The 17,991-nt window shown below is 36.9% G+C and overlaps 2 protein-coding genes across 9 annotated transcripts; one reads left to right on the top strand and one right to left on the bottom strand.

The window, feature by feature from the left end:
• The first annotated feature begins 1,537 nt into the window (after positions 1-1,537).
• LOC121766088 (dehydrodolichyl diphosphate synthase 6) lies at positions 1,538-2,679 on the top strand. The gene is made up of 2 exons (XM_042162428.1): positions 1,538-1,601; positions 1,747-2,679. The coding sequence occupies exon 2, from the start codon at positions 1,774-1,776 to the stop codon at positions 2,569-2,571; it is 798 nt and encodes a 265-aa protein (XP_042018362.1). The 5' UTR covers positions 1,538-1,601; positions 1,747-1,773; the 3' UTR covers positions 2,572-2,679.
• Positions 2,680-2,700: 21 nt separating this feature from the next.
• LOC121766089 (phosphoinositide phosphatase SAC6-like) lies at positions 2,701-13,754 on the bottom strand. 8 transcript variants are annotated; one of them, XR_006042896.1, is made up of 9 exons: positions 13,263-13,754; positions 13,086-13,162; positions 11,740-11,810; positions 5,064-5,160; positions 4,456-4,528; positions 3,802-3,895; positions 3,297-3,400; positions 3,152-3,218; positions 2,701-2,949 (listed from the first exon to the last, which is right to left on the bottom strand). XR_006042896.1 is itself a non-coding variant. In XM_042162431.1 (7 exons), exons 2-6 carry the CDS (start codon positions 13,366-13,368, stop codon positions 3,200-3,202), a joined length of 396 nt encoding a protein of 131 aa, XP_042018365.1. In that variant the 5' UTR covers positions 13,369-13,383; positions 13,476-13,749; the 3' UTR covers positions 2,701-2,949; positions 3,152-3,199. The 8 variants fall into 8 exon arrangements, 2 of the variants coding, with proteins under 2 accessions (XP_042018365.1, XP_042018363.1); XR_006042898.1 differs by lacking the exon at positions 5,064-5,160 and having other exon boundaries at positions 13,263-13,753; XR_006042894.1 differs by lacking the exon at positions 11,740-11,810 and having other exon boundaries at positions 13,263-13,751.
• Between the last annotated feature and the right edge of the window lie 4,237 nt (positions 13,755-17,991).

Below are 17,991 nucleotides of genomic sequence, written 5' to 3'. Positions count from 1 at the left end.
AACATCATTTTAGTAGTGATAAATATATTTTAAAATAAAAATAAGCGCACGAAATTTATGTGGATGCAATAATTGAGTGATGATTATCTCAAAATTGTCTGCCTTGAATTATTATATTATATTTTCATTATAGTAATTTTTTTCAATGCTACTTAAATTTCAAAAACAAACATTTCAATATAAACGACAGCGAGTGGTCGCTTCTAGAGGGAGAGTAAAGACAAGCACAGATTCTTTAAAATGAATACTTCATGAAAACTTGGAAAATTTTGTGACCTACCTCTTCCCAACTACAATTTTCATTATGATGGATACACCAACTTTTCAACATGCTAGGCCAACAAAATTGTGTTGATCGTATAATTTTTATTGCACATCTTTATTCACACACAATATAAATATAAAATAGTAGTATATATTATCAAACACAAAGAATGTTACGTTAGTGGTTGATCGACTTCCTCCTTTATCTCTTACTAATATAATTTTATTGGTGTTTGACACATGTATACGTTCCTCATCTTAACTTCATTATATATACATCAATAAAAATGTGGACGTGCAATATTGAACGACGAAATTTAACTAAATTAATTTTATACTCCCTCCTTCCCTTAAAAATACGAACATTTAAAATGACACGAGGATTAATGCACAATTAATAAAATAAGAGAAGAGGAGAAGATAGTTAAAGTAATGTTAGTAGATAATAAGGCCATCCGCAACGCATTCCTTAGCCGTCTCTTATCTCGTCCCGGAGAGACGAGACGGATAAGAGACGGCGTTGCAGCCTTCCCTCTCCATCCCGTCTCGGAGGGACAGCCACGTCGCCAACCGGGACAGCTCGCGAGACGTCTCGCCACGCGCGTTGGCGACGTGACGAGCTCCGGTTCGTCCGTGACGCCCACTCGCCGGCCCGCGAGTGAGCGTCGTTTTTATCCGAAAAAATATTTTTTTTTGTTTTTTTTAAAAATTCAGGAAAAATAAAAAAATTTGCAAAAAATCCCAAAAAATATACTAGCCGTTTATAGGCATTTTTTGCAAATTTTTAATTTTTTATTATTTTTTAAGCCTCCAATCACTTCTATAAATATCAAATCATTCCCACAAAAGTGTGTTTTTATTAATTGAATTTGTTGGAAATAAAAATAAAAAATGAAATTGAATGAATAGTTAAGGGATGAAATAGTTAAAAGACGGATAAGAGATGGAGAGTTGCAGGTGATGTCTCTTAGTTAAGAGATGGAGTAAAAAGTATAGTGGGGCCCATGAATAGTTAAGAGATGAGACGGATAAGAGACGGATAAGAGACAGCGTTGCGGATGGCCTAAGACCCATATTATTATTAGTGTTTAATAAGTTGTAATAGCGAGCCATAGTTATATAAGTTGTAAATAAATTGAAATATATGGGTAATGAGTTACTTTCCATAAATGGAAATGCCCTTTATGTTAATGGGACGGATAAAAATGGAAAGTGTACATATTTTTTGGGTCGGAGGAAGTATATAGAAATGGAATCTTGTCTACATATATGCAGGTTTGTGTATATATACATACTTGTTGATTTCAAAATTAACAAAGGAATTTTTCATAAACGTGGTATGCAACTAGATCTTGCTCAAAAAATATTTTGATTTTACATTTTGTTATGATAATCTGTTTGCTGCATGTTTTCTCTCTTGTGTTTAAAGGTAATCTTGAATATATCAGCTCTATAATTCTTATAAATATTCTTGATTTGTAGGTTCACAACAATAACAATTGATTAAAGATGGAGAGCAAGAGCAACAGCATTGCTGTGAGGCTGTTTGGGAGTTGGGTGAGCTATATGAGAAGATGCCTCTTCCGAGTGATATCAGTGGGGCCGGTCCCAAGCCACCTCGCGTTCATCCTGGATGGAAACAGGAGATACGCGAGGAAGTGGGGGTTGGGGGAGGGGATGGGCCACAGGGCCGGATTCCTCTCCCTCATGACCCTGATGAAGTACTGCTACGAGCTTGGAGTGAAGTACATCACCGTGTATGCGTTCAGCATAGACAACTTCAAGAGGAAGCCGGACGAGGTGCAGGGCGTGATGGACCTCATGCTGGAGAAGATCGAAGGGCTGCTCAAGGAGGAGAGCATTGTGAATCAGTACGGAGTGAGGGTCGAGTTTGTGGGGAATTTGAAGCTCTTGAGTGAACCTGTGAGGAATGCCGCGGAGAAGGCCATGAGAGTCACTGCTCACAATAGCCGAGCCATTCTTCTCATTGCGGTTGCATACACTTCGACCGATGAAATCGCCCATGCTGCTCATCAGTCGTGCCTTGACAAGAGTGAGGGTGTGATAAGGCTGTCCGATGTGGAGAGGCATATGTATATGGGGGTGGCGCCTGATCCCGAGATACTGGTGAGGACTTCAGGGGAGACACGTCTTAGTAACTTCCTACTGTGGCAGACATCCAGCTCCCTGCTGTCTTCACCCAAGGCGCTGTGGCCGGAGATGGGGCTGCGCCACCTTGTATGGCTCGTGTTGAATTTTCAGAGGGTTCAGCCTTACCTAGAGAAAACGAAGAAGCAGCTCCCGTGACTCTGATCATTTTCCTTTTTTTTCTTTTCTTGTCATACGAGCTGCTGTATTCGCCTGAGGCGTTGTGGCCATCCTTATCTCCATCTATAATAAGCATTTTCGTTTGAATTGCCAGTTTAAAGCTTACAATACAGGTTAATTATATGTATATTGATCAGCTAAATAAAATGTGCCACAATGAAAGCATACATGTAGGTCATAAATTAACAGCAGTAGCAGTATGGCTAATTTAGCTAAAACCCCAGACTCAACGTCTAGGTTGGTGCAGACGAGGGCGGTTGCAGAAGATGCGGCCGTAGGCCTTTAGAAATACCGCTATTGTCAAACTCATGCTTGCCCACATGAAGGTAAACAGTAAATTCCATAGATCGTGTCGAACTACAAAACAACAAGGTATTAATCAGTAGTACTCAATGCTGATAAATTCCATAGATTGTGAGTCCTAATCTACTTCTGTTATAGAGGTTCAGTACAGAGTAATACGCATTCGAATTCGATAGAATGAAGATCCAATAATCTCATATGATGAAAGTCCCAATAACAAGCATGGCCTCATAAGTTTGTAAGTGCGCATCCTTACCTCGTCTAAGTGACAACAACGTGAAGAACAAGCCAATCAGAATCACTCCTAAAGCCAATGGAAAGGACTGCAGAAGTGCAAATAATACAATATTAGTCCCCACCATTCAGCTAGTTAGCTAAATAAAGGGGGAGAAAGCAGGTACTTATGGATTACTGCCACTGCCTCAATACCGCCTTTCTGTGCTGAAGGAGTCATGCTTCGAATAACAGAAACAATATAATGTCCTTGTACTAAATCAACAACATCCTTCAAAATGGAATCAAAGGTTAAATTACGCAGCTAAAATATGAAACTAGATGAGCAGAATTTGTTTACGTCCATCACATAGAGAAACCGAGAGGAATTATGAAGCCAATTTGCTACAGGCATACATATGCTACAAAATTATGGGTAATAAGAGTTAGCTCATTGCTGAATGAAAATTTGCAAAAAATTAGTGTTTATGGAGGAATTGTTGTGGGATTGGGAAAAACTACTACATGTGTGCTTCTACACATTGAAGTGACAAAAAAATTAGATCTATCAGAGCTACGATCCTAAGTAGACAACGCTAGATCAGCTAATGGTGATACAAAATTCTATAAAGATATGTTTTAGAAATTCTGCATTCTGCAAGTCAGTTAAAATGAGGAGGAAAGCATGCAAACCTGCTTTGTACCATCAACGAAGTTGTTCAAAAAGTATCGCATGACAGCATTAAAGCCATCATTCAGAATACCTTGAATAGTTCTCTTGCCACATCTGTTTATAAAAAAAAAATCAAAATTACAAAAATATCAAATCTTGCGAGTTTATCCCAGTTAACTTGTATCTTGATGCTGCCAAGGCCAATGAGAAATTACTTTTAGTATGATGATTGAATTAATTAAAGGTATAAAGAGAGGAGACTAGTAACATAAGAAGCTCCAGTAACAGCAGGAAAACAAACACTGGATGCATCAAAATAATGTCAGGCTGCCAAAAAATATCAACAAATATCTTTGATGCATGAATACTGGCTCTACCACCTACAATCGATAACAGAAGGATATAGTTGAATGCTTTATAAGTTGTGGTCATTGCATTAGTATTGACCTCCAACAACTCAAGGGAATGAAGTTGACAGTTTATTTTATAAAAAATATAAAAAAAGTAGGGCATTCTTTTTGTTAAAATCTGGAGTACTTTGATATATTATTATTGCATGATTTTGATAGGTGAATTATTTTTTGGTGAAATTAAGAACAAGAATAATATGCCATAATTTTGTTTTTCCTTAAAGGATCAATCAGGAATCAATGCTAGGTTATCAAAAGATATACCTGACAAAATCCCCCTTCAAAGCAGGAGTACCAGAATACTGGATGCTTACATCATCCCCATGGAACGCCCACACTGAAAACAAAAGTAGAGAGATGGAAAGATTTCAAAATTAATACATCATATACATTATTCTGACCAAACCAAGATTGTAGAAAATAGGTAGATCAGAACAACATAAGAATATTGTTGGTTAAAAGGTGGTGCTTTACAAATTTTAAAGCTTTCATCAAAATTGGGATATGAACTGATAGTTTCCTAAGCTTCAAAAATACCAGGTGCCGGAGTTGAAATTCCAGCATTTTATGAGCTATCATGCTCTGCAAATCGAAGATAAAGACGATAAAGTGAACGATAAATGCTGCCCTAGAACCAGAAGTAATGGTCTATGCAATTGGTCCTCAAAACTCAAAAATCAAATGCTGTATAGAAGAAGTAAAGATAACAAAGCTCTAAATCAGCAAGTACCTCTCAAACTAACAGAATACTAGAACATAAAACCTTAAAAGTGGCATGCTTTTACAAGATTTACATATCCTTTTAAGTTAAACTAATTCTTCATCATTTAATTTGACAAGAAACTATGCATCCTCAAGAAAACAAAATGCACCTGAGTGACATTTGTACCATCCAAGCAGTCTATGCAATTGGTCCTCACAACTCCTTGATTTTCAACTTTTTCTCTCTTCTCATTTAACAAAAAGTACCTATAGTATTAATATAGCAGTAAGGACATCTATAACACACACATAGAGAGTGATACAAAACAAGATTTGATATGGTTGATATGCATATCGCAGGATATGCATACTTATCTAGTTATTTTTAGGATTTGATTAGATTTTATTAATTAATTAACTTTTTAATTAGTTAGTTAGGATTTGATTTTATCGTATCTGTTTCCAATTAATTGTTTTGATTAGGATTAGGATTACTAATTAAGTGGCACCTTGGGAAAAGATCAGATCAGAGATAGAACAGTATCCTATATATAGTCTAATTATTAAGAGGCATCTTGGGAAAAGATCAGAGATAGAACGGTATTTAGTCGGTGGCCTAGGATTGGCCTCCATTTCGTTAGCTTAATTCCATTAAGTTATTTCCGGTTCGTGTTTTTTCAATCTTTTATTTCCTGTTTATGTTCTTGTTCGTTAGTCTCCAACCTTTCCTCCTATCAATTTGGTGCGGTGAACAATGGTCAATTATCGGACAGATGCCACACTTGCTCTCCTGTGGTTGGATTGGAGAAGGTTATATTGGAGCAAGTGTGGCATCTGTCCGATAATTGACCATCGTTCACCGCACCAAATTGATAGGAGTAAAGGTAGAAAATACAAGAAATTAATCCTCACTCACGAGGCCACCGTCTGAATACAGTTCTATCTCTGATCTTTTCCCAAGATGCCTCTTAATAATAAGACTCATCCTTATATAGGAAATTATGATGAATCCTACTCGATCAGTAATCCTAATCCTAATCAAAATAATTAATAATATTAGAAACAGATAAGATAAAACTAAATCAAATCCCAACTAACTAATTAAAAAAGTAAATTAATAAATACAAATCTAATCAAATCCTAAAAATAACTAGATAAGTATGCATACTTTATTTACTTTTTCTCTCTATCTCTCTCTTACTTCATCAATTTTACATTAAAACCCGTGCCGATCCCAAAGTGCATATTCTTTGGGGACGGAGAGAGTATTGTTGTGTATCAGGGAGTAAAGGCTCCAAACTACATAGTCAAATAATTGGGTTGACCTCAATAATTATGACTAAAAAAGACATGCTGCATATTTAAATAATAAACTCAAATTCCAAAGTCAGAGAGAAGTGCAGTTTTAAATGATAGACTCATCAAATCTGGACAAGATTGATATGTGTAAAGATAGAAACACTCATGCAATATCTCCAATTATGCTTACCTCACTTCAGACTGAGATCAACAAAAGGATAGAAGCAGTATGTTTTTAGATCAAATTGGTAAGTGTTAAGATTACAGGAATTTTGTTCAGATGTACCAAACCAAATTAAAATACTACGTCAATCAAATTTAACATATACAAACCAAAATTTATCACAAACATGTAGAACTGATTTCCAGCTCGCTTAACTTCAGAAGCAGGATATGGAAAAGATAAACAAATTAGGAATAACTATAAGCTATTGACAGAAAATTTTCTTGCGTCTCCAAATCAAAGCTAAGTGTCCCAGAAGCTGTCTCTATATTTTTCTTTACAAACGCTTTTCATGCTCATTCCATATGTTTATCAATGATTTTTGGAGATTAACCATCTGCAAGCCCGCAATCTATGTACCTTTCGTTCAACTTTTGAGAGCTTGCTGTCTTAAAATGGACCAGGAAACAAAGTTTTAACAGTGAATCTTCTTTTATCCCTACCCGATGGAGAAGAAATCAACTTTCGACAGTTAACATTGTTGAAAAAAGTGAGGGTGATGCATGCTTGCACGCATGTGTATGCATGAATGACGAGGGAGTTGCGATAACTAACTGTGGCCATGATGAGCTGAAGTCTAGTCATCTACACGTCAGCTCTTAGTCAGCAAGAGTGTGAAAAGAGAACGAGTTGGTTGGTCAGTTAGTTAGGAAGATATTTTCGATCTTAACTTGAGCTTGCTTGTATAAATAGCTCTAGTTCTTTTGTGTTGATTGTATCTTGTAATTCTCTATTTTGAGTATCAATAAAAGTTTCTCCTTTCAATGGAGTTTACATTGTGAATTTTTACATGGTATCAGTGAACAATATCTCTTCCGCTTTGTTTCTCTTCGTCGATTGATCGACGATGAACGGCCGACGTGGTAATGGAGGTGGCGGCGGCGGCGGTAATGCCATTCCTCCTCAGTTTGAAGATACAACCAGTCCGTATTATCTACATCCGAGCGATAATCCAGCTCTACAACTCGTTCCTCAGCATCTAATTGGCTCCAACTACATCAACTGGAGTCGATCTGTGATCACAGCTTTGATCGCCAAAAACAAACTGCAATTTGTCAATGGTGCTTTGCCTCTGGCAGATGATGGAGATCTCCTTCTTCCAGCCTGGATCCGATGCAATAGCATGGTTATCTCTTGGATTAGAAACTCTATTTCGCAGCAGATCTGCTCTAGCATCATGTATCTGGAAGATGCTTGGGAAATTTGGTTAGATCTGCGTGATGGATTCTCTGTATGTGATTCAGCTCGCGTTTATCAGCTTCGCCAGAAAATCATGGTGCTATCTCAACGAAATGATGATGTTAATGAATACTTCACCAATTTACGCATAGTTTGGGATGAGTATAAGGGCACTCAGCCGGTTTCATGGTGCGTCTGCACCACCTGCAGATGTCACAGCTCCACTAAATGGCGCAATCACCAGGAAGAAGAGTGCGTGATGTTATTTTTGATCGGTTTGAATGCCTCTTATTCTCAGATCCGATCACACATCTTATCCATGGTTCCTTTGCCGAATCTATCTAAGGTTTTCTCTCTAGTGTTGCAAGAGGAAAGGCAGCGGTAGATTGAAGGCAGCAACACCTCATTTGCGTGTTTGCCTCAGAGTGAGCAACCGTATATGGCTAATGCTGCTTCATCTTCGTTCAATAAAAACAGGTTGCAAACCACACCGTTGATAAGTGCTTTGTTCTCCACGGATTTCCACCAGGATTTGGGAAAGGCAAATTCAAACCAAGTCCTAGGGATTTGGAACATCTAAGTCTGTTAATTTTGTTGATGATTGTTCCATGGATGTAAATGACAGAGCTGCAGGTTCTCAATGTGCTGCAGCACAAGCTATGCCTACCTAGGATCAGTGTCAACAGCTGATTGCTCTCTTGCAAAGTCAGCTTGCTACCACCTCCTCCAGCTCTCCTTCAGCCACACTCCAAAATCCACCACCACCAACACAGTCTCCTCCATTCTCAGGTACAACTTTGTATCTTCCTTTTACTGCCAATATTTCCATACCACTAGCTGTTTGGCTTCTGGATACAGGAGCTACTCATCATGTATGTTGCAACCTATCTCTTTTTAGCTCTTCATTACCTATCCAGAATGCATCTGTCAAATTACCTAATGGTGCAACAGCCTCAATCTCTCACATAGGAACATTGTGTTTGACTTCCTCCATAACTCTTCACTATGTTCTCTATGTTCCTTCCTTTACTTTTAATCTCATATCTGTGAGCTCCTAGACAAGCTCTTTGTCTTGCAATGTCATATTCACGCCTGATTGAAATTCAGGAAGCTTCTCAGGCAACTGTGATTGGGAGGTAGTCGATTGGGGAATTTATACACTCTCAATGTGGATTCTGAGCCTAAAGTTCACTAAGGTTCTTCTGTTTCTGCTAGTAGCCCCATATCTGATCTCCTTAGTATCAATTCAGTTGTCAGCATTGATGTTTGGCATATGAGACTTGGTCATTTATCTTACAATAAGTTGAAATCTATGTCTGATATTCTCTCATTCAGCAATAAAAATCATTCCTTATGTGAAATGTGTCCTTTATCTAAACAGTAACACATTTCATTCAATAAATCCGATTCTGTTGCTTCATAGATTTTTAATCTCATTATGATGTTTGGGGACCTTTTAATCCCAGGGATACAGATATTTCCTCACTATTGTTGATGATTGTTCACGTTTTGTGTGGACTTTTCTGATGCAAAATAAATCAGACGTGCAAACCATTCTCAGCCAGTTTTTCAACACCATTCTACTCAATTTTCCAGAAAAATCAAAGCCATAAGAACAATAATGCACCTGAGTTCAATCTACCCTCTCTATACACTTCCTTTGAAACCATTGTACAACATTCATGTGTTGAAACTCCACAACAAACATCTTCTCAATGTTGCCAGAAGTTTTTTATTTAAAGCCCATCTACCTATACAATATTGGGGGGATAGCATTCTGAGTGCCTCATATCTGATAAACAAAACCCCCTCTTTTGTACTCCCAGATAACATCACACCCTTTCAAGCTCTTTTTTATAAATTATGCTTCAACTTTGCACAGAGGCAGAGATAAATTCTTACCTAGAGCCACTAAGTGTGTTCTTCTAGGCTATCCTTCTGACTACAAAGGATATAAGTTGATTGAGGTGGATTCCAAGCAAGAAATTATAACAAGACATGTTGTCTTTCATGAAGAAGTCTTTCCTTTTTCTCATCTCACACCATCTGACTTTCCTGAAAATTCTCAGATAAATTTCCCATCCTCTGACCTTCTAAATAACACTATTCCCTCACCATGTTCTTCACTAAACCAAGTCTCCTCAAATAATCAGCCTAGCTCAACAATTAAAACAACAGGCAGATCCTCCAAATAACCAGCACACTTGACAAACTTTGTGTGCAATTCTGTCTCTTCCTCCTCTCTTTATCCAATCTCAGCTCACTTTTCTCTCTCAAAGCTCACTCCTGAATACCTAAAATACATAGTCCTCATGTCTGCAATTTATGAACCCACTACCTATAAACAAGCCTCACAAATAAAAGAGTGGCAGTTGGCAATGCAAGATGAGCTTTCTGCTTTTGAAAGAACTCAAAGTACCAATTGATTGCAAGTGGGTTTATAAGGTCAAGTATAATTCTGATGCTTAGGTGGAAAGATATAAGGCTAGATTAGTAGTCAAAGGCTTCACACAACTTGAAGGAGTTGATTTTCTGGATACTTTTTCTCCTGTTGCTAAGCTCACAATAGTAAAGATGATGCTTGTTTTCGCTGCAATCAAGGGCTGGTCTTTAACTCATTTATCAATAATGCCTTCCTTTATGGAGATCCATCTACATGACTCTGCCACCGGGCCTTGAAGTAGATAGGCTGACTGTTGAAGGGGCCACTCCTGAATCAACATTAGTTTGCAAGTTGAAGAAATCTCTTTATGGCCTGAAACAAGCTTCAAGGCAGTGGTATCTGAAATTATCAGAAGTTCTCCAGGACTTCGGGTTACACATCTGATCATTCTTTTTTCTATAAATTTGATGGTGATGCTGGATTCTTTGGAATAGTGGTCTATGTATGTGATATCTTGGTTGCTACCACAGATCCAGAGATGACTGATAGCTTCAAGAAGTTTCTGACACAACACTTCAAGTTCAAGGATCTTGGTTTTCCTAAGTATTTCATTGGAATTGAAATAGCTAGAAATAAGAAAGGGATCCAGATTTCACAAAGAAAATACACCATGGATTTGTTGAAATATACATGTTTTATGGGCAGCAAACCATCAGCAATACCTATGGATCCTGTGAAGAAGTTAGGGTTTTATGGGCAGCAAACCATCAGCAATACCTAAACCCTAAATAAGTTAGGGCTAGATTCAGGTACACCATTGGAAGATGCTTCTAAGTATAGAAGGTTAATTGGAAGACTTCTCTATCTGGGCATCACCAGGCCAAATATCACTTTTTCTGTTCACAAACTGAGTCAATATGTTTCAAAACCTTGCGTTGAACATTGCCAAGCAGCGGAGAAAATCCTGAAATACTTGAAAGGAAGTCCAGCTCATGGCCTATTCTACTCTAGCAGCAGCAAGCCAAATCTGAGCATATTTTCATATGCAGATTGGGCTGCCTGCCCTGATACAAGAAAATCTATGACGGGATATTGCCTCTTTCTTGGAAATTCTATGATATCTTGGAAAGCAAAGAAGCAAAGTACAATCTCTAGATAATCCGCTGAAGCAGAATATAGAGCTATGGCTCAAGCAACTTGTGAGATAGTTTGGGCTGTGGCCATACTTGGTGATTTTGGAGTGAAGGTACAAAAGGTTGTTCCTTTGTATTGTGATAATCAATCGGCCATATATATATGCTCTAATCCAGTTTTCCACGAGAGAACTAAGCATATAGAGATTAATTGTCACACGGTTAGAGAGAAATATTAGAATGGAGTAGTCAAGCCGCTACACATACGGAATAATCTGCAGTTGGCCAATATCTTCACCAAGCCGCTGGGAGAAAGTGCTTTTAAGTCTATCTTGGACAAGATGAACTTTAATAGCATATATAGTCCATCTTGACGGGGCACGTTGAAGAAAGTGAGGGTGATGCAAGAAAACTTTAAGCACGTCTAAATAGTAACTGCACCTGCTTTTAATGAGCAAATCCTCAAGTTTTTCATAAAGAATGGCTAGGCGCTCAAAGTGGACATGCCAAAAAATCTTGTGAAAATCAAAGTGTATATATCTGAAAATGGTGTAGGTTAGGATGTACAAAGTTTACATTTAAGTGTTTCATGTATAGCTGCAAAATAATAAGACTGAAATACGACCTACCTTATATCATCACTAACAATAGGTTCCACTGCCTGGCAAAACTTTTCAGACAAGCGCCCCTCATCTCCATGCTGTTAGAAATTTCAAAGAAATAGGGTGGGAAGCCAAGTTTCAACAGTAGATTGATTATAATATATAAGATAACGGGAGTCACTTATATGATTTAATACCAATTTGACCTCAGCGTAGACTTCTAATATTTGTAAAAGTCCTAGGAGTTTTCAACCTATGTAATGGTTCATATGATCCCTTCAAATGATGAGAACTGTTTTTCACACTATATATCGGCTTGATGTGAAGAATGCTTTCGTCTATGGTAATTTTATGGAGCAACCTTTCGGGGTAGGTTTTTCCTGGGATGCCAATAAGGTTTGTCGTCTCAAAAAGACAATTTATGGTCTTAAACAAAGTCCGAAGGCGTGGTTTGATAAGTTCAGTGTTCTTGGAACTTTTAGTTTTGAGCAGTGTTCTTGGAACTTTTAGTTTTTGAGCAATTTATGCATTACCATGTCTGCAATTCGGTTTTTGTGCGACATCAAGCATAAGGTATTGTCATTCTCATTGTATATATTGTTGATATTCTCATATATGGAAGAGATGTTTGTGGAATTGAAGAGTAAAGGTCAATTTTAGTTCTAAACATATGACCAAAATACGAATTTGGTCAAAAACATTTACTTTATGAAAATCATGTCCATAACAAATGAAATCCTTGTCGGAGTGGTTCTTTTTTGACGGTTCCGTCAAAAACTAACAGTCATGTCATTGTTAATTAGCGTTGACTGTTCTAGACCACGGATAACATTCCTCGAGTGTACTGGACTTTTTTTTATTCCGCCTTTGGGAGAGACGCATGACCCTCATGCGTCTCCTTTTAATGAAACGCATGACGGAGATGTGTCTTTTATAGAGACGCATGAGGGACATGCGTCGTTAAATTTTTATTTTTTTCTTTATTTTTTTTGAAAGACGCATAAGCGTCATGCGTCACAGGCAAAGACGCATAAGCGTCATGCGTCTTTCATATTTTTATTTATTTTATTTATTTTTAATATTAAAATAAAATAAAAATAAAAATAAAAAATGAAAGCCGCATGACGCTTATGCGTCTTTGCCTATGACGCATGACGCTTATGCGTCTTTCAAAAAAAATAAAGAAAAAAAATAAAAATTTAACGACGCATGTCCCTCATGCGTCTCTATAAAAGACGCATCTCCGTCATGCGTTTCATTAAAAGGAGACGCATGAGGGTCATGCGTCTCTCCCAAACCCGGAACAAAAAAAAAGTTCAGTACAAACACGGAATCTAAGTTATATTTTAGAACAAAAAAAGAAAAACCCTCACAATTCACTAGTAACCGACCACACCATAGATCGTCTGAATTTTAGGAACTCGAAGCTTGCTGCATTGTGGTATTTCTCCTATACACCAGGAGGTAATATTAAAAACACATTTCCCATAACACAGAGAAAAATACAGTAAAATTATAAGGAAGAAAAAAATGTAAAGGAATGAAATTACCAACAAGATTCATGGAGCCATCAAGGCGGCTAACAGCGAGCAAGGAGGCGGAGGATCCGTCAGTCGGCTCCACCACGTACTGATCCGGGAATTCCCACAGCCGCATTTTGGCATACAGCTTCTGCGCAGGATCCGTCATCATGAAATTACCGACTGCAAATCCACTCAGTTCTATTTCATCCCAACATGAACCAATCAGCGAGACATTCTTACAGATTGAAGCAGAAAAATGTCGGAGCGGAAGCAAAACGCGATTGATTAAAAGCGTCTAAATCGCGTGACGGAGTGGAATGGTTCAAATAAATGGACAAAATAAAAAACGGAACTGAAAATGCCGCGTATACAGTCATACCCGATTTCCGAACTAATCACTTTAATATTGATACACTATATACAAACTATATGAATCCAAATGTGTCCCGTGGGATTGGACACGGTGCACGTGAGACATTTCTTTGGGGTACAAAGTTTTAGGTAGTAGTGTTTAGTTATTAAATGAAAAGAGAATAAAATATGACTGAAAAAAAAGTAGAGAAAAAAAAGTTGAGGATGAAGTAACATAGAGATAGAGTCTTGTTTTTTTATTATAAAAAGGAATGTCTCACTTATAATGGGACGGATAGAATAATAAATACTATCCGTCCATAAAAAATAGGCTAGTTTTACCATTATTGCTCGTTCACCAAAATTAGATTATTTTTAAAATATGAAAAGTTGTAAACATTAAAATTCTACTAATAATGTGGATCTCATAATCCATTAACACTACTTTTCTCTTACTTTACCACTTGCACATTAAAACCGCGTCGTACACCACTATATCTATTTTTGGTGGACAGATATTTCGTAGAAAAATATATTCTTACTTTACCAATTGCACATGAAAACCCGCGTCTTACACAACTATGTATATTTTTGGTGGACGGATATTTTGTTGAAAATATATTCCTAATATGGGGGATGTAATCAAATGCAAACTCTAAATATTATATAAACTCCAAATTATGATTTAAACCGTTAGAAAATGTCAACATATGACAAAATAACAGCAACAAAAAATGTCAACACAGTTTCAACGGTTGATGTTGTGTTAACATCAAAATCTTGAAATTTAATAATGTGTAACACTGTGTTGAGGAGTTTGGAGTTTGTACAATATATAGAGCTTGTATTTTATCACTACCCCTAATATAGTTTTATTAGATATCTTTAAATAGTACTCATCCGTCTCATGCTAAGAGAGACATTTATTTTGGCACGAGATTTAAGAAAATAGGGTTTAGTTAATAAAGTGGAAAGTGAACAAACTAAACGAGTGAATTTAGTAGAGTGAAAAAAAAGTAAGAGAGGGAATGCCAAAAAAGAAAATTACGCACTTATCTTCGGACATTTCAAAAAGGAATATGGATCACTTAGAAAGAGAGATGATGGAGTAGTTGACTTCAACAAATATTCATATCCTAAAAATGACTCAAAATTAGAAACAATAGTGATCATTTCTTTCTCGTTGTATAACACCAAATATACGTCATTCAACTAGTCAACTCCCATTAAATTTTGTAGCTCTGACTAAACAAATGCTATTGAAGAAAACACTCTTTCATTAGATATTGTTGCAAAAGGTAACACAGTAAGACCAATTTAATTAACTGCTAAAAATTTTATTGAAGAAAACACACTTTCATTAGATATGGTCGCAAAAGGTAACACAGTAAGACCAATTTAATTAACTACTAAAATTGCTTCGAATTTCTGTTTTAGATGGACGTCGCTTACGTCCCGGCAGAATCTATGACACAGGTAATACATTATATTGAAGTTTTCTGGTTTTCAAAATTTTACTTTATTTCATGTGTAGTTAATTTTGTTTATGAAACTCCCTCCATCTCACTCAAGATATCCACCTTTCTTTTTTTTGTTTTGTTCTACTCAAGATGTTCACTTTCCATATATAAAAACAAATCACTCTCTCCTTATTAAAATATTCAATCACTTTTTTCACTCATTGTTATCATACTCAATTACTCCACCTAAAATCACATGTCATTCAAGAATGTGGACATCTTGAACGGGACAGAGGGAATAGTTTTTTATGTTTAGTCGGTTATCTAAATAGTTCATCAAGAAGTCGGGAACAAGTTTGATGAGGCTCGTTTCACTCATGTTTTCTGCCTTAAAACTACATCAAATCCTTTAATCTAACGTCCAATTTTGAGCCAAGTGTGTGTGAAGTCCGCCATGTTTCAGAAGAATGAGTTGATCAATTGGGCGAACGAATGGATCTGGAGGAAGAGCCAAATTGCTGCACAAATGGATCAAGTTGATGCAAATAACACGCAGCGGGGCATCCAATGAGAAGACTAATGCGTCGCACAAGAAAAATCTGAAGGGGTTGGCAGCAGAAGCGTGCGTTCTAACGGATCACATAAAATTATGATCTATTTAGCAGATTATTTAGACAAATTCTATTCACGTAATTTTCACATGTATCATGCTTATAACTTGAATCTAAACATGCTTTAACACAAATAATCCCTAAAACACGCTTGCTACGGAGTTAGCCAATCTACCTCGTTGATTCACTGAAGAATCGAAGATGGCTCGCGTTTTCTCCACGTGAAGATCTTGAGTACTAAACCACGAATCTTCTGACTGGTTCCCAGACTGTAATCTGATATCAGTGTGGGCTGATCTCACCGGAATACTAGGACTTGAATAAAGAAGACGAAAACTGCTCACGGAGGGAGCTGAAAATAGTACCTCAGCTTAAAGGAAAGGGGGACAAAATTTTTTATGAAAATAAAGAAGTCACATATTGGGCTCAGTCAAGGATCTATGGAAAATTTGGATATGGCCTCCCCCAATTATCTTTTTACTAATTAAATTGAACCCACAATTTTATATAAGCTTATATTGGAATATTACGAGCAGTCACTACAGAAGTAATATTGCACTGCCCATCCAAATCCGAAATTACAAGTATTTCGGGTTTCCATTTGTTTGTCATTTATTTCTCATGCTTAAGATAGAAACGTCCATTAATTAATCAATGTCTGCTATGGACTTAATTAATTAACATATTATTATCTCCAAGAGTGTACTTAGCAAGAAACGCTTATTTATTATTCATAGAGTAATCAAACTCCAACTAGCTAGGTTCTGAATAATAAAACCTTGTTTCGAACTCCTCATGTGGACGTTATCAAACGAGACTCACCTCGCGCACGATTCAATATAATAGCAATCCTAGCACCGCTAGATATTAATCACCACTACCCAATATACCAGGATTCTTGGGCTGTGAAAAACCCGCACCTTTTGGTAAGTCAAAGTAGTGCATAATCAATACCGTATGCTTAATGCTAAAGCACATTGATCAAGAAATTAATTATCAAGACCTCGTCTTTCAGTAGATAGCATGAAGACTCGTCTTGCTGTTAGATCCAATTCAGTGCTATACCACACCAATGTCATCTTATTTCAGTAAGGCTTAGAAATATGCGGACTGACATTGCTACCTTTCACGATAGGTAGTCTAGGCCTATCTAGATAGTGAAATTCTTATTTTTCTTTATTCAGAACTGACCGTGTTACCTTACAGTGGACGACACCCACAACCAGTCTACTAAAACAAAGACTTAGACTTTGTTACATTGCTTATACATTTAAATATGCAATAAACATCCATTAAATATAAAACATAACAACATTATGACAAAAATAATCTGTTTCATTCCTTTGGAAAATAACATATAGAGTTTTACAGTATTCAATCACTCGAAAGGTGATTTATAGTATACAAACTCTAACAAAATCCTCAAGGGCAAAGGGTAAAGATGACCTTTCAAAGAAAAAATGTCCTAAGGATTCAAACCTCACGCCTTCCTATAAATGGACATAGAGAAGGAGGAAGGAGGGAGCTTCGATCGGTGTCACTCATTAGTTTTCAACTCTCGTCTAGAGCTGGAATTGGGAGCTCCAACACTTCATCTTCCTGTTTTCGCACACACACTTGGTCCTGTTCTAGTTTAGTCTAGTTTAGTTTGCTTTTGGTGGTAGTTTTCTGCACTGTTATCGTTTTGTTCTTGCTATTCCACTTTGAGAAGAAGTGATGAAACAATTTCCTGCTTTCATAGTTTATTTTCAGTTTACTTTTGGATGTTATTGACTTTTCATGTTTTGATTTAGTAGATTTGAAGTTATGTTTTCATTTCCCGCTGATGTGTTCTGTTTCATCCATGATACTTCTGATCTGCCTTCGAATTCTGTTTTCCGACTCATGTCTTAGCTAAGAATGTTTCGTTGTGCTTTGATTGAGTCAGATCAGATGTTTATTATCTGAGCTGCCTTAGGATGTTTAGATTTGGGTGTTTATGTTTCATTTCTGCATGATTATGGATTAGTTTCTGGTTTACGCAGTCACAGTTTAGATCTTAGGAGTAGATTCAATTCTATGAGTTGTTTTGATATTTCGTCTTCCGTAGCATTTTCAGATTTGTTCTTGCTCTGTTTTTTCATGTTGATTCTGTGAAGAAGATGAAGTTGTTAAAAAGTTTTTACTTTATCGTACACTTTGCAGGGGACAGACATTCCCCCGTTTATTCTGTTTGTCCACTTCTGGAAAGTTCAGTTAAGTTGATCAAGTAGACTAGTTAAGCTTTCATGAGTTGATCAGTTGAGTAGTTTTAATTTCTCAAGTCCAGTAGTTAACTTAACTTACCGTAGTAAA

The sequence above is a fragment of the Salvia splendens genome, chromosome 14 (genome assembly GCF_004379255.2).
Source record: "Salvia splendens isolate huo1 chromosome 14, SspV2, whole genome shotgun sequence".
In the NCBI taxonomy this organism is placed as follows: domain Eukaryota; kingdom Viridiplantae; phylum Streptophyta; class Magnoliopsida; order Lamiales; family Lamiaceae; genus Salvia; species Salvia splendens.
The sequence above is the reverse complement of the archived record's forward strand: the minus strand, read 5'-3'. Positions and strand labels throughout refer to the sequence as shown.

What these genes read in the sequence shown, in the direction of transcription:
- LOC121766088 (XM_042162428.1), top strand. Translation starts at nt 1,774, where the DNA reads ATGGAGAGCAAGAGCAACAGCATTGCTGTGAGGCTGTTTGGGAGTTGG.
- LOC121766089 (XM_042162429.1), bottom strand. Translation starts at nt 13,404, where the DNA reads ATGATGACGGATCCTGCGCAGAAGCTGTATGCCAAAATGCGGCTGTGG. An exon ending in TGGCTCCATGAATCTTGTTG is followed by an intron (nt 4,529 to 13,262) that starts GTAATTTCATTC and finishes TTTTGTTTTCAG; the next exon opens with TGTGGGCGTTCCATGGGGAT. An exon ending in TTGAAGGGGGATTTTGTCAG is followed by an intron (nt 3,896 to 4,455) that starts GTATATCTTTTG and finishes TTTTATAAACAG; the next exon opens with ATGTGGCAAGAGAACTATTC.